At 39.5% G+C, this 24,641-nt stretch overlaps 1 protein-coding gene across 1 annotated transcript in view; it reads left to right on the forward strand.

Moving 5' to 3' along the window:
- The window catches only part of LOC108234709 (2-lysophosphatidate phosphatase PLPPR4), a 42,488-nt gene that overhangs the window by 8,803 nt on the left and 9,044 nt on the right, over positions 1 to 24,641 (forward strand). Inside the window, exons 2-6 of the mRNA XM_017414088.3 lie at positions 11,244 to 11,429; positions 12,946 to 13,075; positions 15,850 to 16,045; positions 20,125 to 20,182; positions 22,823 to 22,996. Coding sequence (XP_017269577.1) covers positions 11,244 to 11,429; positions 12,946 to 13,075; positions 15,850 to 16,045; positions 20,125 to 20,182; positions 22,823 to 22,996 — 744 coding nt within the window. The remainder of the gene's footprint in view (positions 1 to 11,243; positions 11,430 to 12,945; positions 13,076 to 15,849; positions 16,046 to 20,124; positions 20,183 to 22,822; positions 22,997 to 24,641) is intronic.

The following is a 24,641-nucleotide window of genomic DNA, read 5'->3' on the forward strand; positions in this document are numbered from 1 at the left end:
CTCCTCCAGGCAAGTAGTGAAGGCATTGAGAGAGAATGGTGATGATGATGCTCCAATTCTAATGTAGAGTTGTATATCGTCGGCATAGCAGTGAAAAGAGATGTTATGTCGATTAATAATTTGACCCAAAGGCAGCATATAGAGGGAAAACAGCAGGGGCCCTAATACTGACCCCTGTGGGACACCACAGGAGACAGAGACAGCCTGGGACTTGGCCTTACCAAGGCTAACACATTCCAGCCGATTAGAGAGAAAAGATGTAAACCAGTCCAGAACAGTGTCACAGAGACCGACCTCCACATGAAGACGGTGTAGTAGGATGTTATGGTCCTTTACCACCTGACTGCTCAGCTGAGAAGTTAATGTCATGCTGCAGGAAAGTGGTATTGGTATTGAGGAATCAGAACACTTTTATGAGTACAAGTACACACTTATGGTATCAGAACCGATACCTAAAACTGATATTGGTGCATCCCTACTAATTACCAACAAATAATTTTTTTTTTTTTTAAAATTACCAACAAATTGAAAGAATGTTTTTGCTTTAAATGGCAGATCCTACTTGAAACACCTTCATTCTTTACAACTTTATAGCGGCTCATTTGCATTGCAGAGTTATTTCATCAGAAATATTATGAAACTCCTGCTGGAAGTGGCCCTCAGGTGCACAGGAAGTGCTACAGCTCCCTGCTGCTGCCACCTGTGCTTTAAATAACCGTAGAATTCCAGGAAAATAGCCAAGTAGTGCAACGCTGACAGTGGTGCGAAGGTTTCTGAAATAGCATCGGCACGAATCCCAGTTCCAGCTGTGAGTTTGGAATTGTTTTAAAACGGCAGCGATCCACTTCCATCGTGGCCTCGCTCAGACGAGCCCTCGGCTCATCAGTCCTGTCAGACTTAACTCTGTTTCTCCAATGTGAGGCCGTTCAAAGAGCTATCTGCAACAGGTAACTTATTAGTTGACCACAGCCTTTTCTCGAAACCCCCAGCCCAAGTGTTCTCATAATAAATCAGAAAATTTACTCATAAAATCAAATATTATTCTAAAAATATTTATCAGACAGTATGCTTCCATTGAGGAGGCTCACTGGTAATGACCAGTACCATTTATTCTACATATCAGTATTTTAAGAAGACACAAGGGAAGTCAAATTTGGTCTGGGTATGACTAATTTAGGAATGGTCAACAAGAAGAAACCCTAAAATTAAATTCAGTATAAAGTTTTGTTTGAGTTGTTATATGAGGATAAATATGGTGTCTTTAAATTCAAATGATTTTTTTTCCTTTTGCCGCAGTCATGACAACATGGTGGCCGACAGGTGCAAACTTCCTGCAAACACATGGATGATGGCTACTGGAGCTCTGTGGATTCAACTGTGTCTTCCTGCCGTTTCTTAATTGTGGATGAAAAATTGTCAAATTGAAAAAATTAAAAATGAATGTTGAATCGTTTCATGAGGTGCGTGTCTCATTAGTTCAGTTGAATGAAACAATTCAACATTAATATTTCCTTACCTGGTCTCAAGACATAGAAGCTATTGAGAAAAGAAAAATCATTTTTATGAAAATATTAATAAAAAATACAATTTGTTTTAATATCAGATCAAATTAGGTGTGTCTTTTTTTTGTCCAGTCTAGTGAAACAACTCAACATTAACTCTTGGTCAGACGTTCACATGACATGGAGGTTGTCTAATCTTTGTTTTTCAGGTGTCATTGGTTTGGTAATTTGTTGCTGGCCCACCACGTTTGGGCTGACTGACATCTTACTGCCAGCACCGGCTCAGACAACAGGAAGACACAGCCAAATCCACGGAGCGCGAATATCCATCATTCATGTGTTTGTCCATTTTGCCGTTAGCTGCATGTTTGCACCTTCGGCCACCTTGTGATAAGGACCTCATCACACAAGAATTACTCTAATAAAAAGGTTTAATAATCATGAATCTGTACCATCAATAGTCGTTTGTTAAAAAAATGTTTGAAAACTTTGATGTTTCAGATATTGGACAGAATACAACCTGATTAATCTTTGGGCATTGTGCTTTAGTCCAGTGAAGCTCCTCTCTGATGCCCCAAGATGTTATATATACACTACTGTATATTGTCTTTTATCTGAAAGGGAATCAAATGTATTTTATTCAACTGGACCTTAATATGTCTTAAATTACTGCTGAATTCAGTTAACCCCTATATGACTGGATCTCAGTGGGACCATTTTACTATTTCTGCGCAGTAAACAAAGAACATGTTTGAATCCTTCAGAAATATAATTTCATACGGTGCATCTTTAAAGGAAAAACAGGTAATATAAAAGATGTTTTCATCCACACAGAAACACAACAAACCAACCCAAAATACTGTAGTCACCATGCCAGGCCTGTATGGCCTGTACGCTACCATGAGATACACCAGAAACAGGAAACGAGACATGGAGCATGTGCATACAGCGTACATCTCAGGTAGACTGTATATGTTTTACAGTTTGACTGAAACTGTAAACACAAGAAAAGACGAGGATGTCAAATACAAGAGCAACAACTGAATCCTTTTTGTGGACTGATAACAAAATAGAACTTCTACTTTGTGTCACATTAAACTCTAAGACTAAAAAAGTGTAGGGCAGTGAGTGTCGACTGGGAGTCAACTCAGTCCAAATATGGAGACATAGTGGACACTTTTCAGGCCCAGGATCCAGCGAGGGACGCTGGAGGGAAAGGTTTTCCTCTCCTCCTGTTCAAATCATATCAGGCTAAATTCTTTATTTATATTTTTTGTTTTAACTATTTATATTTCTCACATTTTATAGGATTACCTGCCTGGAATCAGAATGTTCGTGAGTGAAATCGGTTCATGTGTGGTGTGTTGCTCCTGCCGTGTGGCTGGACACCACACACTGTCCGATCGAACCTGTTTATACCTAAGATTTTTTTAGCGTCACGTGTGGTGTCTTAGGTTTTGAAAATTGGCAGACAATTTCGTAATCGTGCCGTGTGAACCAGGCATTAAGGGCTCCTGTGAACCTCTGACACCTTTTTTTGCGAGTGACCGCTCACTTTCACACGGCTCTGGTGGTCCACTGTTGCCATTAGAGGGTGTGTGTGTCCATCACTGCTGGATGTTGTTGCAGTGTGGACGTGTCCATCCCGATTTGTTGCAAACTGTTACAGTGCAGGCAGAAAGCTTCTGTGTGAAGGTGCCAAACGGACAACAGTTTCAACAAAACACCCCCCTCTAATAGAAGCTACGTCCCAGTTGACCATGAATCACGCTTCAGTGTAAACTTAGCACTTAGTTAGGCTTGTTATTCACAGCTTGTCTGTAAAATGTTGGGCTGGGAAAAAGCTATATCTGGGCAGGCAGCCAATCTGAGGGGTAAGAGGAAGGACAAGCATTCAGTCAGCTTAAAAGAGAAAAAAGATTTATTGCTGAAGGTGATAATGTGAAATCACTGGCTCTACAATTGTTGAACTTTTGGTATCTACTCAGTTCAAGATGCCTGCCAGAGCTAATTAGCACTAGCCTGCACAAAATCGCCAAACCTCAATGAATTTCACAGATATTGAGCGAGAATTTGGCGTGGTAGTAGCTGAGAGTCATTCACAATACATGCTCCAAACTCTAACAAACCCTTCAAGGTATCACAGCATCACATGAGATTGGGTAATATGTTATTTTCAAGGTTCGACCAAAGCAGCTACAACTCCATCATTTCCTAACATGAGATGATCGTGGCTTTAAAGTCTGACATGAGAGGCGGCGGGTGATATGCATTCCTTTGAGGAGTGCTAGGCCTTTTTCGTAAAGGGTTTTCCATACGACACGAAAAACAAAGAGTAAGGGAAGGTCTAGCATTCCTTGGAGATTGTGTCATGGCAAAAATTTAAGGGAGACTGGTAGATCCATTTTTTTTTTTTTTTTATCAATTTCTTACAAAGTAAATGTTGAGCAGAACGTCCCAGGGATGAGACCTGTCCAAGCAACAAAATCTGCCTGACTTTAGATTATAATTTAAAGTGCTCATTTAACCAGAACTTAATAGCAAGACACAGCTATGGCTACTAGTTTAATCATAACTTGGAGGGCTTCACGACCAAACATTAAACTGTGAACAGAAACGTACAGTAAAGGGCTGTTACGCAAAATGAGAACATCTCCAAGGACCAATTTTTTTTTCCATAACAGAATGCATGTTGTCATTTTAAATGAGTTTTGGTCCAGAGAAGATGGCAGCATTTCTGGCTAGAGTTCACATGTTGCGTCTTCTTTGCATAATAGAGCTTTAAGCAGCATGTGTAGATGGACACGATGAACTGTGTTTACAAACCATGATTTGTGGAAGTGTCCCTGAGTCCATGCAGTAATGTCCAGAACAGAATCAGATCTGGTTTTAATGCCGTGGCCCTCAAGGGCCCGAAGATCACGATCATACAATACTGACTCTCAGTCTTGATCTTTGAGCTCAGAGATTTCTGCAGATTCTTGAGATCTTTTGATGACTTTATGAACGGGTGATGAGGGAATGTTCACAGTTTTTTACAATTTTTTTCATTGAGGACCATTATTCTGAAATATTCAAATTCAAATTTTTTACAGACTGCCTATCCCTTTGAAATATTTAGTCTCTCTAAAGTTCTTTTTTATACACAGTCCTCTTACTGACCTGTTGCTAGTTAACCTGATTAGTTACAAAATGCTCCTCCAGCTGGTTCTTCCTTTTTTTTTTAAAAAATGATGCAGTTTTTTAGCTGAGTCTTTTGATATGTTTACTATGTTCCATTGTGATTGAAATAAGGGTTTATGAGATTTGCAAACCATTGAATTTTGTTATTATTTACATTTTACACAACTTCACAACCTTTTCGGATTTGAGGTTGTACTTTCCAAAAGTTAATACCTTACCTCTTCCTAAAGTACAGGAAATCTTTAGGACTGTCATGTGTTTGATGTTAAATATAAAATCTTAAGAAACTTGTTCAATTTACGCCAGATTTTTTTTTTCTCCAAATTCAGTTTTTTTTTCTTCTTTTAGTGTTTTACAACATAGCCACAATTTTTTTTTCCCTCCAGTACATGTATTATCAGTTCAGTTCAGTTTATTTATTTAGCCGCAGTTTACAACAAGAGTCACCTCAGGGCAACATATAAAAATATTCACATACTTTAGAAAATACAAATTAGTAAAAGTTATCGAAGAAAGCCAGCAGATTGTGTCAGATTTTTACCTAGTAACAATCCATCCTGAGCACCAGGTTGGCAACAGTGGAAAGGAACAACTCCCTTTTAACAGGAAGAAACCTCCAGCAGAACCGGAACCAGGCTTAGGACGAGCAGCCATCTGCTTCGACCAGCTGGGGTTTGAGAGGACAGGAAAAAGACAGACAAACACAGAAGGATTGGTCCGGGTGTAGTTTCTGTGGGAAGAAAAACAAAGGGAAACACATGTTAATGTTTAATAATTACAAACATGGAGAGTAGAGATAGTAAAGACAGCATCAGAGTGAGGAAATGTGTTCAGTTTGTCCTCCAACATTATAAGCCTATAGCAGCATAACTGAGGGATAGCTCAGGAAACCCAGGCCAATCCTAACTATAGGATATTTCAAAAAGGAAAGTCTTATATCTAGTCTTAAAAGTAGACAGGGTGTCAGCCTCAGACAGAAACTGTAAGTTGGTTCCACACAACAGGAGCCTGAGAACTGAAAGCTCTGCCTCCTGTTCTACTTTTAGAAACTCTAGGAACCACAAGTAAACCTGCAGTCTGAGAGCGAAGTTCTCTGTTAGGAAAACATGGAACAATAAGGTCTTTAATGTAATATGGAGCTTGGTTTTTCAGAGCTTTGTATGTTAGAAGTAAGACTTTAAATTGTATTCTGAATTTGACAGGAAGCCAATGGAGAAAAGCTAAAACTGGAGAAATGAGTTCTCTCCTCGTAACCCTCATCAGAACTCTGAGTTTTTAGACCGATTTTTAAACAACTAGACAATAAAGAATTACAATAGTCCAGACTAGACATGATAAATGCATGGACCAGTTTTTGGGTCAAGATGTTTCTAATTTTACCAGTATTGTGCAGCGGTCCTGGTAATATTTTTACTGTGGGGGTTTAAATGATATTCTGATCAAAAAGAACACCATTAGTTGGTTCAATGAAATTTCAGCAATTAATTCTAAAATATACTAATTTAGGGAGTAATAATAAAGTTTAACAAAAAACAAACCAAGTGTTTCTGTTCTGCCAAGAAGTGCAAACCTTTGCAGAGTTAAGTGCCTAAATATCTATTTGTGAATCATTTATAAACAAGAAAATTCAGTATTTTATGTTAAATATTGTACCTCACATTCAGTATTTAGTTGATGTGAGAGGAGTGAATGGTAAATGGACTGTTTTCATATTCACTGACATAGAGTTATGGACTAGCCCAGACGTACCAGAAGGGCAACCTGATCACTTTCTTAGGAGTACTTAATGGAAACAGGGCCCTTAGTAATGAAAAAAAAAAACCAAAACATACATGATGTGTATACTCAAAGTAGGACTGTGTACTTAATCAAATTTGTAGTTTCTTTTCTGATTTTTGCTCCACACAGCAAAAACAGGATAACCGACAAACGATTATTATTCAAAATAATCTGCCGTATTCCGCTTTGCGATCAAATTTACTTCCTGAGTTGCATGAGGTAAAGCTCCGCCCCCTCTGCCGCTGACCGGCTGCGTTTGTGAGCGGGAGAGGGGACAGGCACACGGAGAGCTCTGCTGCTCAGAAATCACATTTATCACCAAGAACAACATTTAAAAACAAAATAATCCATGTGTAAACGATGTGTGTGATTTGGGAGAACAACTGCCCCGTCTGTCAGTTTTGTTGGAAGATAATAAAACACCAAAGGAAATATGTGGCGACTTAACAGTCACATTAAAACAAGGCAGAGAGCTGTGGAATCAGATATTAACTACAGCTGTTTAGGTGAAACATTTCCAAAACACCTTTACAGCTTCCGGTCAAAATCTAAGTTTGGAGTCAATTTTAGCTGACTGTTTATAAAAACTGACTGGCTTGACACAAAAAGTTATTCAGTTGTATATGTGCATGCAGTAATTACTTTCTGAGTTTCATTAAATTCTGTTCAGTGATGTATGAAATATTTTGCTAAAGATGCACACAAACGTACACATTTCAAAAATGAAAGTAGGTAAAATTTGCTTTTAGACACTGTAGTATGACAACTGATGACTTTCAAGTGATGATTTCCTGTTTGGATTATTATGAAACACAACAGACAGCTGAGACAAAGAAGCAGTCTTTGAATCACATCTTAATAGTTTTACTTGTCATTTATTATTGTCAACTGTCATATTGTCAATTATTTTAAGTGACAGTTCAACAAAACGGTAGGAAAATTTCACATTCGAGTCAATTCCCTTTTTTCTTATTGCTACAAAGCAACATTTCCAAACAATAATTAATTGTGATTACAAAATAAAATAAAATAATTGTAATTATTATTTTTACCATAATTTAGCAGTCCTAATTCCAAGTTAAAAGGAATAGTTGGCAACCCCACTGCATGTAGCTGCAGTACACCCAAAAAAATCTTCCCGTACTTTCTAAATACCAGAATATAGCAAATAATACTTCATGAAAATCTGCTTTGAAGCAAGAAAAATGCAGAATCGCTGTGGACCAGCATCTGCAAAGCATGTCTCTGACCTATATTTCTCATTTGCACATGCTGAGATACTGAACTGGAGCTGAGGGGGAGACTTTGTGGTTCAAGAAATCAGAGAGAGATGGAGGAAGGGTTAAGCTCTGAGAGTGGGGAATGCAAATTAACAAAGCAACACTGAAGCCTCTTTGCATCCATTCACCCCATCAGTCAAATGGATTCCAGCAGTGCTTGGGCCGTGCGGAGCCACTGTAAATACAAAAGTCATTATCCAAATAACATCTGACAAGGTGATTCAATTAATTACTCTGCACCTTGAACTTCGTGACAAACAATGCTAAATTAATTAACATCACAAGTGGTGATCACTGATGCCACCCCAACCCCTCCCAGACAGGTTTCATTCTAACCTGCCTCACTGTGGCTCTAACCTTTGACCTCTGTCATAATGAAGTGCTTTGAATGGCTAGTCATGGGTCACATTAAAGCCAGCCTCCCACCTCCTTTGGACCCCCTTCGATTTGCTCATTGTAGTAACCGGTCCACAGATGATGCAATCGCACATGCCCTACTTGCAGTCTTATCCCATCTAGATAAAAGGAACATCTATGTCTTCACTCCGCTGACAACAGTGGTGGAACTCAACAGCAAGGGCTTCATTTTGGTGACGGTCAACCACACAAAATCTTTAAGAGCACATCCCTGAGGACCTCTCTTGGACACCACACACCAGGCAAAGAAAACTCAGTTGATGCACTTCCTTGGTTGACTGAAGTGGGTGAGAATTTCTCCAACCATTCTCACCACCTCTTACTAGGGCACTACTGAGAACTTTCTAACCTGCTGCATCACTTCCTGGTATGGCAACAGTTGTGTCTGGCAAGAAGGCTCTGCAACGTATGCTGAGAATGACAGGGAGAGACTTTGGGGTCTCACTGCCCTCCTTAGAGTCTGTTTTTTAAGGACGGTTACAAAAAAGGCTTTAAGTACTGTGAAAGATCCATCTGGCGTCACCCACAAGCTGTTCAGCCTCTACCATCTGGAAAGCAATACTGTTCCATTGTATCAAAGACAACTAGAATGGGCAACATCTTAATTCCTCAGGCCATAAGGCTGTTGAATCTCTAGCTGTACTAACACACCATTGGAGAAGAGAAATGTAGCTTTGTTTCATGATAAAAAAAATGATCTTACCATACTAAACCAAACCAACATAACCAACCTTTCAAAATTCTGAACAGTTGGCTTCTTTTCAGCGTGTCATTTAGTGTTTGCTACTCCTACGTCAAACTGTGTCTTTTAAAGTAGAGTATGTGTATTGACTACAATGTCCACTGTTCAGATTTGCCGTAAGGTGCTTCAACATGATTTTATTGCAATTATTTAATTATTTCCGGGGTTTCCCCCAGCGTATCATAAGCCCGGCGGGCCGCCAGGCTAAGCGCCGCTTGTTTATTATAAAAACGTAATTTTTTTATACATGTTTTTTCCACCCGCACCCCCAAAACCGCTGCGCAAGGGTGCGCGTGCCAACAGTGATGCAATTGCGCTGTCCCCGCCCTTGCACGAAGGCCCTGCGCAGTGTCGCGTTGTGCACCTTTTGTAACTTGGCGTGGACCATGTGCTCCGTTCAAAATGGACGATTTTGGTGCTCTAGCAGAGCTGGTTCGTCTGTATCAACATTTATATGATCCCTCTGTGAGAGATCACAAAGATAATCAAACGGTTCAAAACTCATGGAAGGAGATTACTGCTGCAGTCAATAAAAAGGAGTGTTTATAAAAATATTAGTCCTATGATGGGCGAATTACGACTAAAGCAAATAAATCAATGAAAGTCAAACTGAATGATTTAAGTTTAAACATCCTCTCTGTATCACAGCCAGAAACACAACAGCTCTTCCTCCTGAATACCTGCAGCCATATTAGATGTGACAACCATCTGCTCTCTTTTTTACCATATTTCCACTGGTTATGTCAGTGGTTCCCAAAGTGTGGGGCACGCCCCCTAGGGGGGCACCAGTGGCATTAGAGACCATCAGGCTGAAGAAGGAGGTCTTTAGGGCTTGGCTGTCTCGGAGGACACCTGAAGCAGGTAATGACTCAAAAAGTGAAAGCAGGTCCCGTCCCAGGTCGTACTTGGTTTGGGTGGGGAACTGTTGACCCGGACTGTTGTTTAGCTGTGGAAGGAGTCTCCTTTGGCCATCATGTCCAGCGTTGAGGAGGGAGAGTCTGAGGACTCAGGAGAAGACGAGACCATTACCATGGCAGAGGTCATTAATGTAGTCAAAAGCAATTCAATAATTTTTTTTCTCTGGCTTGAATTACGACATTCACTTTAAAGGGGTGAATATTAATGCAGTCACTTATTAAACATAACTTTTTAAAATTGGTATTACTCTATAGAAATTTGATTTTGTTTTGACATTGAAGAGGGTTTCTTGAAATGTTTTTGGTAAAAGGCCTATTTATATTGACCATGATTGATTTATGACAACACTAAAAGAATAAAATATCCACAGGAGTGAAGATACTTTTGACACAAACACAGGGTGAATCCAAGATGCAGACTCTCACTTTATTCAGACAGAACACAACAGGTAATCCACTATCCAGAGGGGGTAGTCAAACAGCGTGGCAAAGTCAAAATCCAAAGTTCCTCCAGCACGGAGTGAAGGCTGAGATGCTGACAGAAGTTGAGACAAACTAGCAAAGGGGAAAGGGAACCAGGAGGTTTAAATAGGGACACATAATTTTGAGGACAGGTGTAACACATAAGGACAATATAAGGAAGACACCTGGGGGAGCGAAGGAAATGAGAGGACCCAGGAACTAGGACAAGACATGACATTTTTAGGCACTGTATTTTTGAGCTATGCAGCTGTTTCGTGAAGAGGACAGCTTATCTGAATCTTGTCCTTTCTGGTCTTCTCCTCAGGTCTCAATGCTTTTGACAGGACTGGATATTGTAGTAAAGCTGAACTAAGTCACAGTTCACTGTGACAGGTCAGCTGTGTTATTACTGCAGCCAGCCATTCAGCGTGTCTAAAGCAGGATTTATAGAACCAGCTGAGCCTTATGTGAGCTTTGTCTTTTGATATCTTCCACAGACCAATCCTCCTCTTTTTTTTCTCAGCGGCAATAAAAAAACCCCAAAAACAAACAAAAAAAAAAACCCAACCATCATTAGGAGTTCATTTCAAGATTGACCTGCTGTGGAATAATCAGTTCTTTTTTTATTATCTTAAGATAGACATAACAGTAGTTTTTTTTTTGTTTCACTTTTAATTGTAGATTTCATTGAGCAGATTTGAGATGAGATCACTTCTGGTAATTCCAGGCTCTATTTTACCCTCACTTCTATCTTTATGTTATGAAAGTATTTTTCATGCCTCTGTGGTCATTTTCAAATCAAATTAACATGGTCATTGAACCGAAGGCTATGGGGACATTTGCATCCTTCACTGCCTGTTTATCTATTTATTTATTCATTGGCAATCTGCTAAAGCTTCTGCTGTTCTGACTTTTAACTGTAATATCATTTTCTTTATTTGCCCCTCTTGTCCCTGTGTAGCTGCCGATCCTGGTGTCGTCTGTGGTTAGTCTTTACTTCCTGGAATGGACGGATGTGTTCAAGCCGGTTAAGTCTGGTTACAACTGTCATGACCGCAGCCTGAGTTTACCCTACATTGACCCCAACCATGAGGTCGTTCCTTTGCTGATGCTGCTTAGCTTGGCATTCGCTGGACCAGCCATCACAGTAAGCATAATTCCCACAACACAAAACTGACATGTCAAATATCATTTAATATTTTAGTTGTTTAAAAGTGTTAAAGCAGTTGTGCCCAAACCTGGTCCTGGAGTACCACTATCCTGCATGTTTTAGTTGTTTCCCTTCTCTCTGTCTGGACTCTGAACCCTAACAAGACAGGCAAGATCAACTTAAATCAGCTGAGTTTTAGCTGTATGGCTCCAACTCATTATTCCACTTCATTCAAACTTGGGTCCCCTACCAGAGGCCTGGGATGTTGAGGGTTCTTTTCAGTATCTTAGCTGTTCGTAGGACTGAGTTCTTCTGGGCAGAGATCCCCGAGGTTGTTCCTGGGACCTGTTGGAGCCACTCTTCTAGTTTGGGGTCACAGCACTGAGTGCTCCGATGATCACCGGCACCACTGAGGCTGTGATTAGCCTAGAAAAGTGTTTATTGCGCGATGGGACATCCCCCAGCAGCCTCAGTCTATAGCTGCACAACTAAAAAGAAGGCTTTGAGTCACCAAAGTCAACCAGGGTGTCAGTGTCAGTCCGTCCATCCATCCATCCATCCATCCATCCATCCATCCATCCATCCATCCATCCATCCATTTTCTACAACTGCTTGATCCTGTTCAAGGTTGTGTCTTATGTCAGGTAATCATCTGGCGAGAGGCGGGGTACATCCTGGACAGGTCACCAACCCATCATGGGGCAACTCAAACAAGCAATCATTCATACTTACAGTCCATCAAGGACTAAGTTAAAACCAAGAATCTTCATGCTTCAAGGCAGTTATGCTAACCTACTGTACCACAGTGCATTGCAATTATGGAATTATGAGTCCTTTATTACATGATGGATCTTAGTCATTGGGAGCTTGATTCAATTTTATAATGTTAGCTCAAATGTTAACTTAATGCTATAGTGTTAGATTTTCTTTTTTATGAGGAGATGCTTGAGAGTTCCTATACAAGCATCCAAGTAGCCAACTGTAACATCACGTGTCTCTTTAAAAGTGCATGCAACACTCAGTTAAAAAATGGTTTTGACAGTGCTCATAGCTTAAGCAAGACTGTGGAAACCAGTGTTTAGGTTGGGCTGTAGAACAGTACACAATGCAGCCTGGTATGTACCTGGAACCTGCCTATTATTTACAGGGTATTTAACTTGTACTTACCTGGTATTTACAGGGCACTTTTGTGGTACTTATTGGGTATGTAGCTGGTACTTATCGGACACCTTCCTTGTATTTAAAAGTTATGTACCTGGTACTTACCTGGTTCCTATGACTTGGTACCCTGTACTTACCAAATACCTACCTGGGACTTACCAGGTACGTTTTGGGCTGTATTTTGTACATTTCTAACAAACATTAAAAGGCACTGAGAATTATGAATGTTCATCCAGGAAACAATGAACAAGTGTCTGATGGGACATGCACAGAAAAGATTGCATTATTGCCATTATTGCTATTCTTCAGTGAAAACTGTTTGAAACTGACAGTAAGGTGGTTGTGTTTACAGATTATGATTGGAGAGGCCATCCTGTTCTGTTGCCTTTCGCGGCGGAAGAGCGGTGCTGGGAATGAGGCCAACATTAACGCAGCTGGCTGCAACTTCAACTCCTTCATACGGAGAGCCTTCCGCTTTGTTGGTACACATGCTTTTTATTTGTAATGTAATTGTTAAAATTTTCTACACTGTGGTCTGTTCTTGCTTAAAAAACACTCAACAGCAAAAGTGTTTTACAATCACTCTAGCTCCAGAAAATGACAAACATTTTATGTTTACTCATATTGTTAACACAATTAGAACCCCAATTCCAATGAGGGTTGGATGTTGTGTAAAACATAAATAAAAACAGAATACAATTATTTGCAAATCCTTTTTAACCTATATTCAATTGAATACATTACAAAGACAAGATATTTAATGTTCAAACGGATAAACTTTAGTTTTTTTGGAAATATCAGTCAGGGGCGTGTCTACCACTGTGTTACATCACCTTTCTTTTTAACAACACTCAATAAGCGTTTGGGAACTGAGGACACTACTGTTTGAAGCTTTGTTGGTGGAATTCTTTCCCATTTTTGCTTGATGTACAACTTCAGTTGCTCAACAGTCCGGGGTCTCCGTTGTCGTAGTTTGGGCTTCATATTGGGCCAGTCTAGCACCCACACTGTTTTACTGCGAAGCCACGCTGTTGGAACACGTGCAGAGTGTGGCTCGGCATTGTCCTGCTGAAACAAGCAGGGACGTCCCTGAAAAAGACGTCGCTTGGATGGCAGCAAATGTTGCTCCGAAACCTGCATGTACCTTTCAGCATTAATTGGGCCTTCACAGATGTTCAAGTTCCCCATGCCGTGGGCACTAATACACCCCCATACCATCAGAGAGGCTGGCTTTTGAACTTTACGCTGATAACAATCCGAACAGTCCTTTTCCTCTTTGGCTCGGAGGACACAACATCCATGATTTCTGAAAACAATGTTGTTCCACTTTGTGTCAGTCCATCTCAGATGAGCTCGAGCCCAGAGAAGCCGGCAGCGTTTCTGGGAGTTGTTGATATTTGGCTTTCTCTTTGCATTGTAGAGTTTGACCTTGCACTTGTAGATGTAGCAACAAACTGTGTTCACTGACGATGGTTTTCTGAAGTGATCCTGAGCCCATGTGGTAATATCCGTTACAGAATGGTGTTGGTTTTTAATGCCGCGCTGCCTGAGGGGTCAAAGGTCACGGGCATTCAGTGTTGGTTTCCAGCCTTGTCCCTTACTTGCAGAGATTTGTCCAGATTCTCTGATTGTTTTGATGATATTATGGACTGTAGATGATGAAATCTCTAAATTCCTTTCTATTGTACGCTAAGAAATGTTGTTCTTAAACTGTTGGACTATTCGCTCACGCAGTTGTTCACAACATGGTCAACCTTTCCCCATCCCTGCTTGTAAACAACTGAGCCTCTCTGGGATGCTCCCTTTATACCCAATCATGACGCTCACCTGTTTCCAATGAACCTGTTCACCTGTGGAATGTGTTTTTGAGCATTCCTCAACTTTCCCAGTCTTTTGTTGCCTCTGCCCCAGATTTTTTGTAACATGTTGCAGGCATAAAATGAATAAATAAAAGTGAATATTTAAAAAAAAACCAAAGTTTATTCATTTGAACATTAACAGGGTTTCCTCCAGCGTATTATAGGCCTGGCGGGCCGCCAGGGTTTGATGACCCAGCTGCCAGGCTAAGCTCCGCTTGTTTATTATAAATACGTCAGTTTTTAACAGTTTTTTTCCAGTTAACATGTTGTCAGAGCCACAGCAATAAACATTGAATGAGCGGGTTTAACCAAAAACTGAGTTGAGCTGAAATTCAGCGGGTGGCTTTACAAGACCGAATACGTTAAGCATGTTTTGTGCTTAGTGAAAATATTATCCTTGTTTACCAGTAAAATGATGCTATTAAATTCAGCATTAGATATGCTGATCCAGCATGCAGCCTGTGGCACAAAAAGCACAGTACAGAACAGCATCTCTCTGTTTTTCAGAGTTGTCTGTTCTTATTCACTGGCCTTGATGTGAGATGTGTGTTGGTGCTTTGTTTGCACTTTTTCAGCTATGTTAATTTAATTTATTTGTAAATGTGACTTAAATTAGGTTTCAAATTAGGTGCAAACAATTTGTTTTTATTTTAATTGTATTTTTGATTAAAAAAGTTCCTTTTTGTAAAACTGTAGTTGTGCAAATATTTGGCACAAATATCTTACAATATCACATAATAAATAGCCATATTTTTAACTTTCTGTCAACTTTTATCTTTTTTTTACCAAGTCAGCCGGCGTTCGGCCAGCGATAGGCCATCTACCACCGGGCTTAGCCTCTTTTCTGGGGGAAACCCTGATTAAATATCCTGTCTTTATAGTGTATTCATTTATATGAAGGTTGAAAAGGATTTTCAAATCATCAAATTCTATTTTTATTTATGTTTTACACAACATCCTAACTTCATTGGAATTGGAATTGTAGATTGTTTTTGTCAAACTGTCTAATTGTACTTTGATCTTTCTGAAACCCTAAATAATCACTTATTCATTACCCATTTAAGCCCAACATGTTTATATTGGCTTGGTGTCTGTTGATCACCAAATTGATAGAATTTATTTTTAACTCTCCCAAAGCTGGCATGCTTTAAGTGTTTTTTTTTTTTTTTTTTTGTTGTTGTTTGTTTTTTTCTATTCAACTTTGTTAAAAAGTTAAAATCATCACTTGTATTTAACTTAGCTAATAGGTAACAATCATCCAGTTGAAAAGGTATAGCAATAATTAGGTTTCAACTGGCAGCAAGTTATTTAAATAACTTGAGTTATGAATCAAGTCTTATTCTTTAAAGAACTATTTGTACAATTAAGTGACTTTACATCTGATCTTTTGCCCTCAGGTGTTCATACATTTGGCCTTTGTGCGACTGCCCTCATTACTGACATCCTCCAGCTGATGACTGGCTACCCAACACCCTACTTTCTCACCGTTTGCAAACCCAACTACACCACGCTGAACGTGAGCTGTGAGCAGAACCCTTATGTTGTGGAAGAAATCTGCTCAGGAGCAGACCTGACAGCCATCAATCAGGGCAGGTGAGGAGGAAAAAGGCAAATATATTCCATGTAGCACAAAAAGTACCTTTAGCTTTTCCAAACAGTCCACTCATACGAGCCTTACTGGGTGTTTTTTTATGTATCTGACAGGAGCATTTGTGTCTTATTCTGAAGAATAATAATAAAAAAAAAAGATTTGTGGGCTTTGTTATTCAGTTCAATTCAGTTTATTTATATAGCGCAAATTCACATCAAAAGTAGTCTCAGGACATTATACGATAATAATACAGTCAGTTCAGTCTAGTGCTGGGCGATATGGAAAAAATCCTATATCACGATATGGATAATTTTATATCACGATAACGATATATATCACGATATACCCCAATTACGTACGTTGTCAGTTATTCTCTGAAAAATATGAAAAAAAAATTCTAATTTCTTACTTTTTTCAAGCTTTATTTCTAAGTGACATTTAACTGAACTTTCACAAATGAGATTTGCTGCGTTTTAGTGCAGCAATATATATGTACCTGTTAGGACGTAACAGTATCAAAGGACAACAGACTCTATTATCTTCGGCCGGCTATAGTTTCACTTTTTGCAACTTTCCCCGGCTCTTTTACAACTTGTTTGACCTTGCACTTTTTGGATTGTTAAATATTCTTTTTCGTGGTTCTTCTTTAAGTGATAGAAGAGGTTTGTTGTGTTGGCGTCAGATGAGAAAACAGTCTAATAGCAGAGTTAGCATTAGCATTAGCAGAGTTAGCATATTACCTTTTTCTGCTCCGTGTCGGACTTCTTGAACCAAATCACAGACGTCCCCCCTCATTTTGGTAAAAGTTTTTCTTCTTGGGCTGCCTGCTAGCTGTCTCTACTTGTTGCGACCCCGAGTTTGATACTTCATGCGTCTCCATCTTTCAGCACACATGACTTAAATGCCGACACAATATACGGTGGGTCACAGAATATGGTGAAAACACCGGGCCGCACAGAAAGCCGCTGCAGTAAAAAAATGTTTTAAACCCACACGTAAAGCAGCGTCATGTCGCAAAACGGAGGTGCTTCGCAAAATAGTTATTTTTTCTTCTTATTTATCACTTATATAAACTGAATGTATGCAAAGTGAAAACACTAATACATTCACCGTAGCCTACATTATGAAATATTTACATGAATCATTGATACAATTATGATAGAAACGATAGAAGAAAATATATCACGATAGACACTTTTCTATCGTCTCCACGATATGTATCGTTATATCGCCCAGCACTAGTTCAGTCTAATGCAATTTGATACAATCACATACAGAACATTATCAAATGCCAACTAGTAAAACTTATCTAAGGAAGCAATCAGACTGCATCAAATCTTCACTTTGTCGCTTTGTCATCTTGAGCAGCAAGGAGGCGACAGAGGGAAGGAACAACTCCCTTTTAACTGGAAGAAACCTCCAGCAGAACCAGGCTTAGGATGGGCAGCCATCTGCTGCGACCGGCCGAAGTTTAAGAGGACAGGACAGAGAGACAGACAAACACAGAAGGATTGGTCCAGGTGTAGTTTCTCTGGGAAGAAAAAAGAAAGAGACAGGTTAACGACAGAAATAACTACAAATACAAACATGGAATGTAGAACAAGTAAAGACAGCAGCAGAGTGAGGACATGTGGTCAGTCTGTCTTCAAGCAGTTTAAGGTTAAAGCAGCAAAACTATGGGATAGCTCAGGAAACCCAAGCCAACACTAACTATAGGATTTATCAAAAAGAAAAGAGTTAAGCCTAGTCTTAACAGCAAACTAGTTATCATTTATCAGCTGTCAGTTATTATGAGCCTGGTAACTGAAAGTTATGCCTTTCATTCGCATCTTACAAACTCTATGAGCCACAAGTAAACCTGTAGTCAAGCAGTGATGCATGAATTTAGGCATTTATTATCAATGCTCAAACTCTGTCTTAATTTTGGGCATCTGCCTTGCATTTCTGTAGCTTATTGGAAGTACCAACAACATGTACATAGCATTTCTTTCAGCACTGGTTGCGTACGGTTCAGTCAAATGATGTGTCCCAATATAAAAACAACATTTTAAATTTGTTCTATAAACATGGACCTGGAAGAAACTGATGTGCAAGCTGCTGTTGTGACTTGTGGAGAACAGAGGACAGATTGTCAGACTGAGATCTGCCAGAGTAGAGCAACAGAGAGCAGCTAGCAGTAGGAGCAACCAGAAGATGGTGGGTAAGACCCTGGCGAGTTGCTGACAGAAGACTAACGTTCGGACATTAACGCAGTCTTGAGAAGATGCTGATGAACACTGCAGCAGCGGCGCACAGAAGAACAAAACACCACACCAACAAAAACAAGATAATAACACCCTGACAATGCTAATATAGTAGTACACTGTAACTTTCCTACCCCTAAATCAAATACACATGCAGTATGTATAACAGGAACGCACCATGAAAGTTACACTTATGTCATATCCGTCACAAGCCTTAACCTTTATACGACACACTCTTCATTTCTTTCCATTTTGACAAATGTAAACTAAAAAAATCCAAATACATTACCATACGTGACAAAATACAAGCAGCATAAAGATAAAAACCACAGGCGCCTTGTGACTGTGACTGCGTAAAACTTTCTCCTAATATCATAAGGCGGACATTCTGACATTTATACTGCGGTGAAGAATTGTCATACATTCAAAGGGATTTCCTGCTCAGAATTTTCTCATTTAAATTCATAAAATCATCAAGCTTTCTTTTGTTTCACATGTTGGTTTTGCAACAGCAAAGTTTATGGCCACAGCAGACAGGAATGGCTCCCCAATAAAAAAGACAGAGAAGGCCTTGGCGGAAAACTTAAATTTCCTCCACAGTCATATTATCAGCTACAAGATATGTTTTTGCTTGTGTGTGTGTGTATTTGTTTCCCTGTAATGTTAGCAAAATATCTCCTGAACAACTGGATAGATTTAATGAAATAATCAGAAGGTAATCACTAGATGTACATTTTTAACTGATTAACTTTGGAATCAACCCAATTCAAGATGATCGCCGCAACCAATCGACCTAAGCTAAGACAAGAATAGCTATCACTTGGTCAGTTTCACAGATATTGAGCTAAAATTTGGCACGGTAGTAGCTGAGAGTCAACCCCATCACATACTATGATTGCTACACATGGCACAACATCTTTGCTTAAGGCTTCAACATTAACTGTGGAAGTCAGTTCTGTTTATTGGCTAGCAAAATCTCTTTTGAGCTACTGAAGAAAAGGGTACAACTTTGTCCATTTTATGGATATTAAGCTAAGATTTGGTGTGGTAGTAGCTGAGAGTCATCCCCATCACATACTGCGAGGGCGACACATTGTGCAATATCTTTACTTAAATAAAAACATGATTGCCCTTTTGTCTTCGATGGCGGGCGATAATGATTCACAATAATTCGCCGCACATTATAAGCTGTGCATGACAGCAGAATAATAGAGTATAAAATGTGCTTAGACTGGTAATTTCAGCTGCAAAACTGGGTCAGCTCACTGAGAAGCAATGCAATCTGTTTTCATGTGTGTATGAATTTTTTATGACTCCACAGATGTTGCAAATGAAAATAAAGCGAAGGATACGCACAGCTGCCGGAATGCACAAAGACCCACTCAGATCCGCAGAGTGTCTGTAGAGCCGGGTAGGTTAGAGGAGTGATTATAAGGAGTCAGAAGTAGGTCACTGGAATGGAGCTGAGAGAGAAACTGGGCCACAGGTTCAGGTTGGTTCTGCAGCTCACACTCCCAGGTCCTGGTGGACTTCATTACACGCTGACATGAGACTGCAGGAAAAACACTGACTGGGTAAAATCAGTTTCATTTATGAATGTTTTTAATTGTAATGGTAAGCAAATGTGTACAATAATAAAAATATTCCATTGTTGGTGGAACCAGACGAGATGAAGGGTCGGTTGTGCTTCGGTGATTTGACCCCTTGCAACAGAACATGTGTGTATGATCACGCCTGATACATCTCATTATGCTCGTGTTTCTTTCCTCCTACTGTTGACTCACTCGTGCAGATGAGACCGTTGGGTGAATCTATTTTTGTTCTTTCATCTGTTTCAGAAAATCCTTCCCTTCCCAGCATGCAACGCTTGCATCCTTTGCTGCTGTCTATGTTTCGGTGAGTAATTGAGTAGTTGCCCAGTGTTTTTTTTTTTTTTTCTGCACAGTGTAGTTTTTTAAAAACTGCTCACTCTGGCTCCTGGAAGCTGGCAGTTTTGTTATTGCTTTGTGTTTAAACTCGTTAAGGTTGGTTGGACTTCGTTTTACTGTCCTGATCCGTGGTGTGAAGGACCCAAAAGCAAGACAGTCGGGCAGATGATAAAAACTAACAATATCCCAGTATCTTGCTGGGCTGGGATGGTTAGAAACAATCCTGGTGGCTAAAAGTTTTGGTAAAACTACAAGAAAAGAGGCAGATTTCCTGTTTCAGTCTCACAGAACTGAGTGTATACAATCCAAAAAACATCAAGTAGTGTGGCTGCGTTTTGAACAGCCAGTTTTTTGATAATCACGCCGTATTTTTGTCTGTGTAGTTTGCAAAACTGCCTTTTTGCCCGTGCACAATTTTTTTGCTGCCCACCTCCGCCCACATCACACCATACCCACCTTGGCAACCTCCCCCACACTTATAATTGAACCTGCTGGAGGACACTTTTAAAATTAAGACAGATTTGGACCAGTTGTTTAGTAATTATTTTTTGTCATCGATGTGGTTTTTAGCCTTGAACATGTTTTATGTAGAGGAAAGCAGCCGGGTTTCAAGATGCAGCGCCTATAATAAGTATTTACCGCCTTGGATGTTTTACCTTTTTATTGCTGTCATAAATCAATCATGGTCAATATATAAATTGGCCTTTCTGATAAATTCAATTTTAAAAAAAACAAAACGTTCTTCTGTGACAAAGTGAATCAATTTTTTGCAATGTAATACCAAATAAATAAAAATATGTAATGTAATATAAGTGATTGCATTAATATTCACCCTCATTTTAGTGACTGTCCTAATTCATCTCAGAGAAAAGATTCTTGAAAAGTAAAAGATGGATAGAAAATAATTTCTAAGCCCCTAAACATCCCCAGGAGTTCTGTAAAATCCATCATTAAGAAACTGAAGGATTATGGGACATGTTTAAATCTACCAAGAGCAGGCCATCCTCACAAACTGAGAGACCAAGAAGGAGAATATTGAGAGAGGCCACCAGGACACCTGTGAGCTCTCTGAAGGAGTTCTAAGCTTCAGAAGGTGAGATTGGAGAGCCTGAGCTACAACAACTGTTGATCAGGTGCTTCACCGTTCAGAGGTTTATGGGCGAGTGGCAAAGAGAAAACCACTGTTGAAGAAAACTTACATTGAATCTCAGTTAGAGCTCAGCAGCACTTGACCATGGAGTCTTCCATATGCCATTCAGATAACTCTTGTAGAGATTTAATTAAAGTTTTTTTCAACAGTTCTCTCTCTTTGCCACTTTCTCGTGAAACTCAGACTGATGGAGAACCAAGGCAACAGTTCCAGATCTGCTTGTCTTCATTTCTAAAGTGTACTCTAGCAGATTAACTCATACACGTGGAGGCAACTGCCAAGGTGGGTACTAGTGTGTTAGCCGGCAACTGGAGAATGGGATGTACAAATTTGAATACTGGATGTGCACCATTAAGCCCAATTGTAGTGTGGGTGGGAGCTGGTTTATCCAGGGACATGCTACCCTGGACAATTTGAAGGCAGTATAAGTAATTTTTCTTTGTGTGTAATAACCGGTATCTACCTCCTTAGAGACAAAACAACTTCATTTATGCTTTTAAACATATAACATACATGTCGGAGCAATTGGCAAAGGGCTTTCAATAACGAACAGAAATTCTGGTTAAATTTATAGCCTAAAAACACTACTGAGCCATTTTTGGGTGAACTAAATGAGTTTTCTTTCATCTGATTGTTTATACTAAAGGTTATTGGTTCTTTGCTGGACTGGCTGATTAAAACAGCATACAAATTCAGATTACAGACACTTTTTATGTATTATACTACCTGGACCTAAAACTAAAATGTGCATTTGTAAACTCTGTGGGTGAAATTTACATCCTAAAATGTATAATTAAATCTACAAAATTATTTATAATAAAAATACTTCGGTTCAAATCAGTTTATTCTAATGGTTAAGATATTATCAAGGCTGACAGTCAGATTATCATGTGTGTCTGCTGAGGATTCATTTCTGACTCAAACACTATATTAATCATTTAAACAGCCATTCAGCTGCATGTCTTACATTGTCCTACATTGTTCCACACAAACATAATATTAGTCTCAATGTGTGCTCACACTGAATATTGGACGCAAACACTCCGAATTCAGTGAGCTTACAAATGGAAAAATTAAAAATTTGTGTATTTTCTCACAATTTTGAGTTGCCAACCAGACCCCCAACAGGCACAACCCAGTGAGACTCTACGTTTAGTCAGAGGTTTGTGTTTTTAATGAAACTGGAGACTTTGAAAGTCCTAACACAGAGACAAGGAACATGTCAGTTTTTGGCTTTTCTCAGTCTTTAAAATCTGCTTTGTTGAATTTTGTAAAAGGAACTGATTTTCCATTTTTTGTAAAAGGAATGTAATTGGCATTATTTAGAATCGCAAACACTGACTGTGTTTTATGCATTTGGTATTCAAATGGGGCTTTCTTTAAGATTCTTTAAAACCCACGAACCAGTGGGGAAGGCAGAATACTGTACATGATGACTGGTCTATGTTGTGTTGACAGATGTATTTCAACAGCACACTGACAGACTCGTCCAAGCTACTCAAGCCCCTGCTGGTCTTCTCCTTCATGATGAGTGCCATCATTTGTGGTTTGACCAGGATTATTCAGTACAAGAACCATGCCATTGACGTTTACCTGGGCTTCCTGATTGGAGGTGCTATAGCTGTGTACCTGGTAAGAATCTGCCGTCCAGCGACATTCCAGCACACAAATTATTTTCCCGCATTCAAATCTTTGACCACTCGCACAATAGCTGTCGGGCACCACACAAGAAAAAAAAGTCGTGGTCAGATGATGTTGAGAACAAGCTGCTAGTGCTCCCAAACCGGTGCTCTGAGGAGAAAATGACGACATTCTTTTCTCGCAGCCCCGAGAGCGAGAATGATTGTCTCCGTTCTCGCAGAACCAAACAGCTCTCTGTGAGCCAGGCAAACAAAGACCACGATGACCCTCAGGTGGGAGGCCAGGGAGATTATTCTGCATTTGAATTTAGCTGCATCAACGGAGCATCTCATGCATCTCAAACCGTGGAACTCCACGATCTCCAGCTTTGAAATGAAAAAGCTCCCCAAATAAGAGGAGAAATGTCTTTAACTGCAGAATAGAATTCCAGTTGCTTTGTTTGTTTCTTTTTACGTATGTACAACTGTTCTGATAGCCTCCTCAATAAACAGCAGTTCGACACCACAAAGCAGTAAGGTCTACCACCAAGCAAGAGACATCATGAAAACCAAGGAACTCTCCACACAGTCCAGAGACAAAGTTGTGCAGAATTAAAAATCAGGGTTTAGTTATAAAAAAAAAGATATCCCAGAAGCCTGAACATCCCACAGAGCTCCATTAAATCTACTATTAGGGAATGAAAAGATGATGCCACCATAGTAAACCTGCCAAGAGAGGGTGGTCCACCAAAATCAGAGAGACATCCAGGAGGACAAAGATAACCCTGATGGAGCTGGGAGAGGAGAGAGGAGAGAGGGGAGAGGGGAGAGGGGAGGATCTGTCCATCGGAGCACTAGAAGCTGCACAGAGCTGGACTTCATGGAAGAGTGGCAGGAAAAAGATACAGATTTTTTTTATTTAAAGACTAGACAGTTTGGATATAATACATATGCACACACCACTTTTCAGTTTATTATTTTTCCAATGCTCTAAAACAAGATTTTTTCTTCCTTTAACATCGGTATCCAATGTATTTTGCATAGGTCTGTTACTTTAAATCTGAAATCATTAAATTAAACTGAAAATCCATTTAAATTCTGCTGTATAAGGCAACGAAATAGAAAGCATGTCAAGAGTGTGGATACTTTCGCAACCCACTTAAAAGCAAAAAGCAAACAATCTGTAACTCTGGGTGGAAAGAAAACGTCATGCCCCTGATTGAAGGAAAATAAATTTCAAGCCAACTCATTTAGATGTTAGTGATTTTTTTCTTTCTGCTTGTAATAGTCATCAAGTTAAAGGAAAACTTTAATGGCTCACTAATATGTCTAAGGTGTAATATTCAAGTATGTTGTTATTTTTTTAAACTTCATGCCAGTTTTAAGACTGAACACAGACATTTTTTTCTTTACCTTTTACTATTCATTGGGTTTCCAGCAAGATATCTGTCCTCATAATTCTTACTTTTTATAGTTTGGCCACTGATCAATGTTACTCTTGTTTCTGGTAGTGCTGGGCGATATGGAAAAAATTCTATATCACGATATGGATAATTTTATATCACGATAACGATATATATCACGATATACCCCAATTACGTACGTTGTCAGTTATTCTCTGAAAAATATGAAAAAATGATCTAATTTCTTACTTTTTT

Source organism: Kryptolebias marmoratus, linkage group LG21, assembly GCF_001649575.2.
Source record: "Kryptolebias marmoratus isolate JLee-2015 linkage group LG21, ASM164957v2, whole genome shotgun sequence".
NCBI classification, from domain to species: domain Eukaryota; kingdom Metazoa; phylum Chordata; class Actinopteri; order Cyprinodontiformes; family Rivulidae; genus Kryptolebias; species Kryptolebias marmoratus.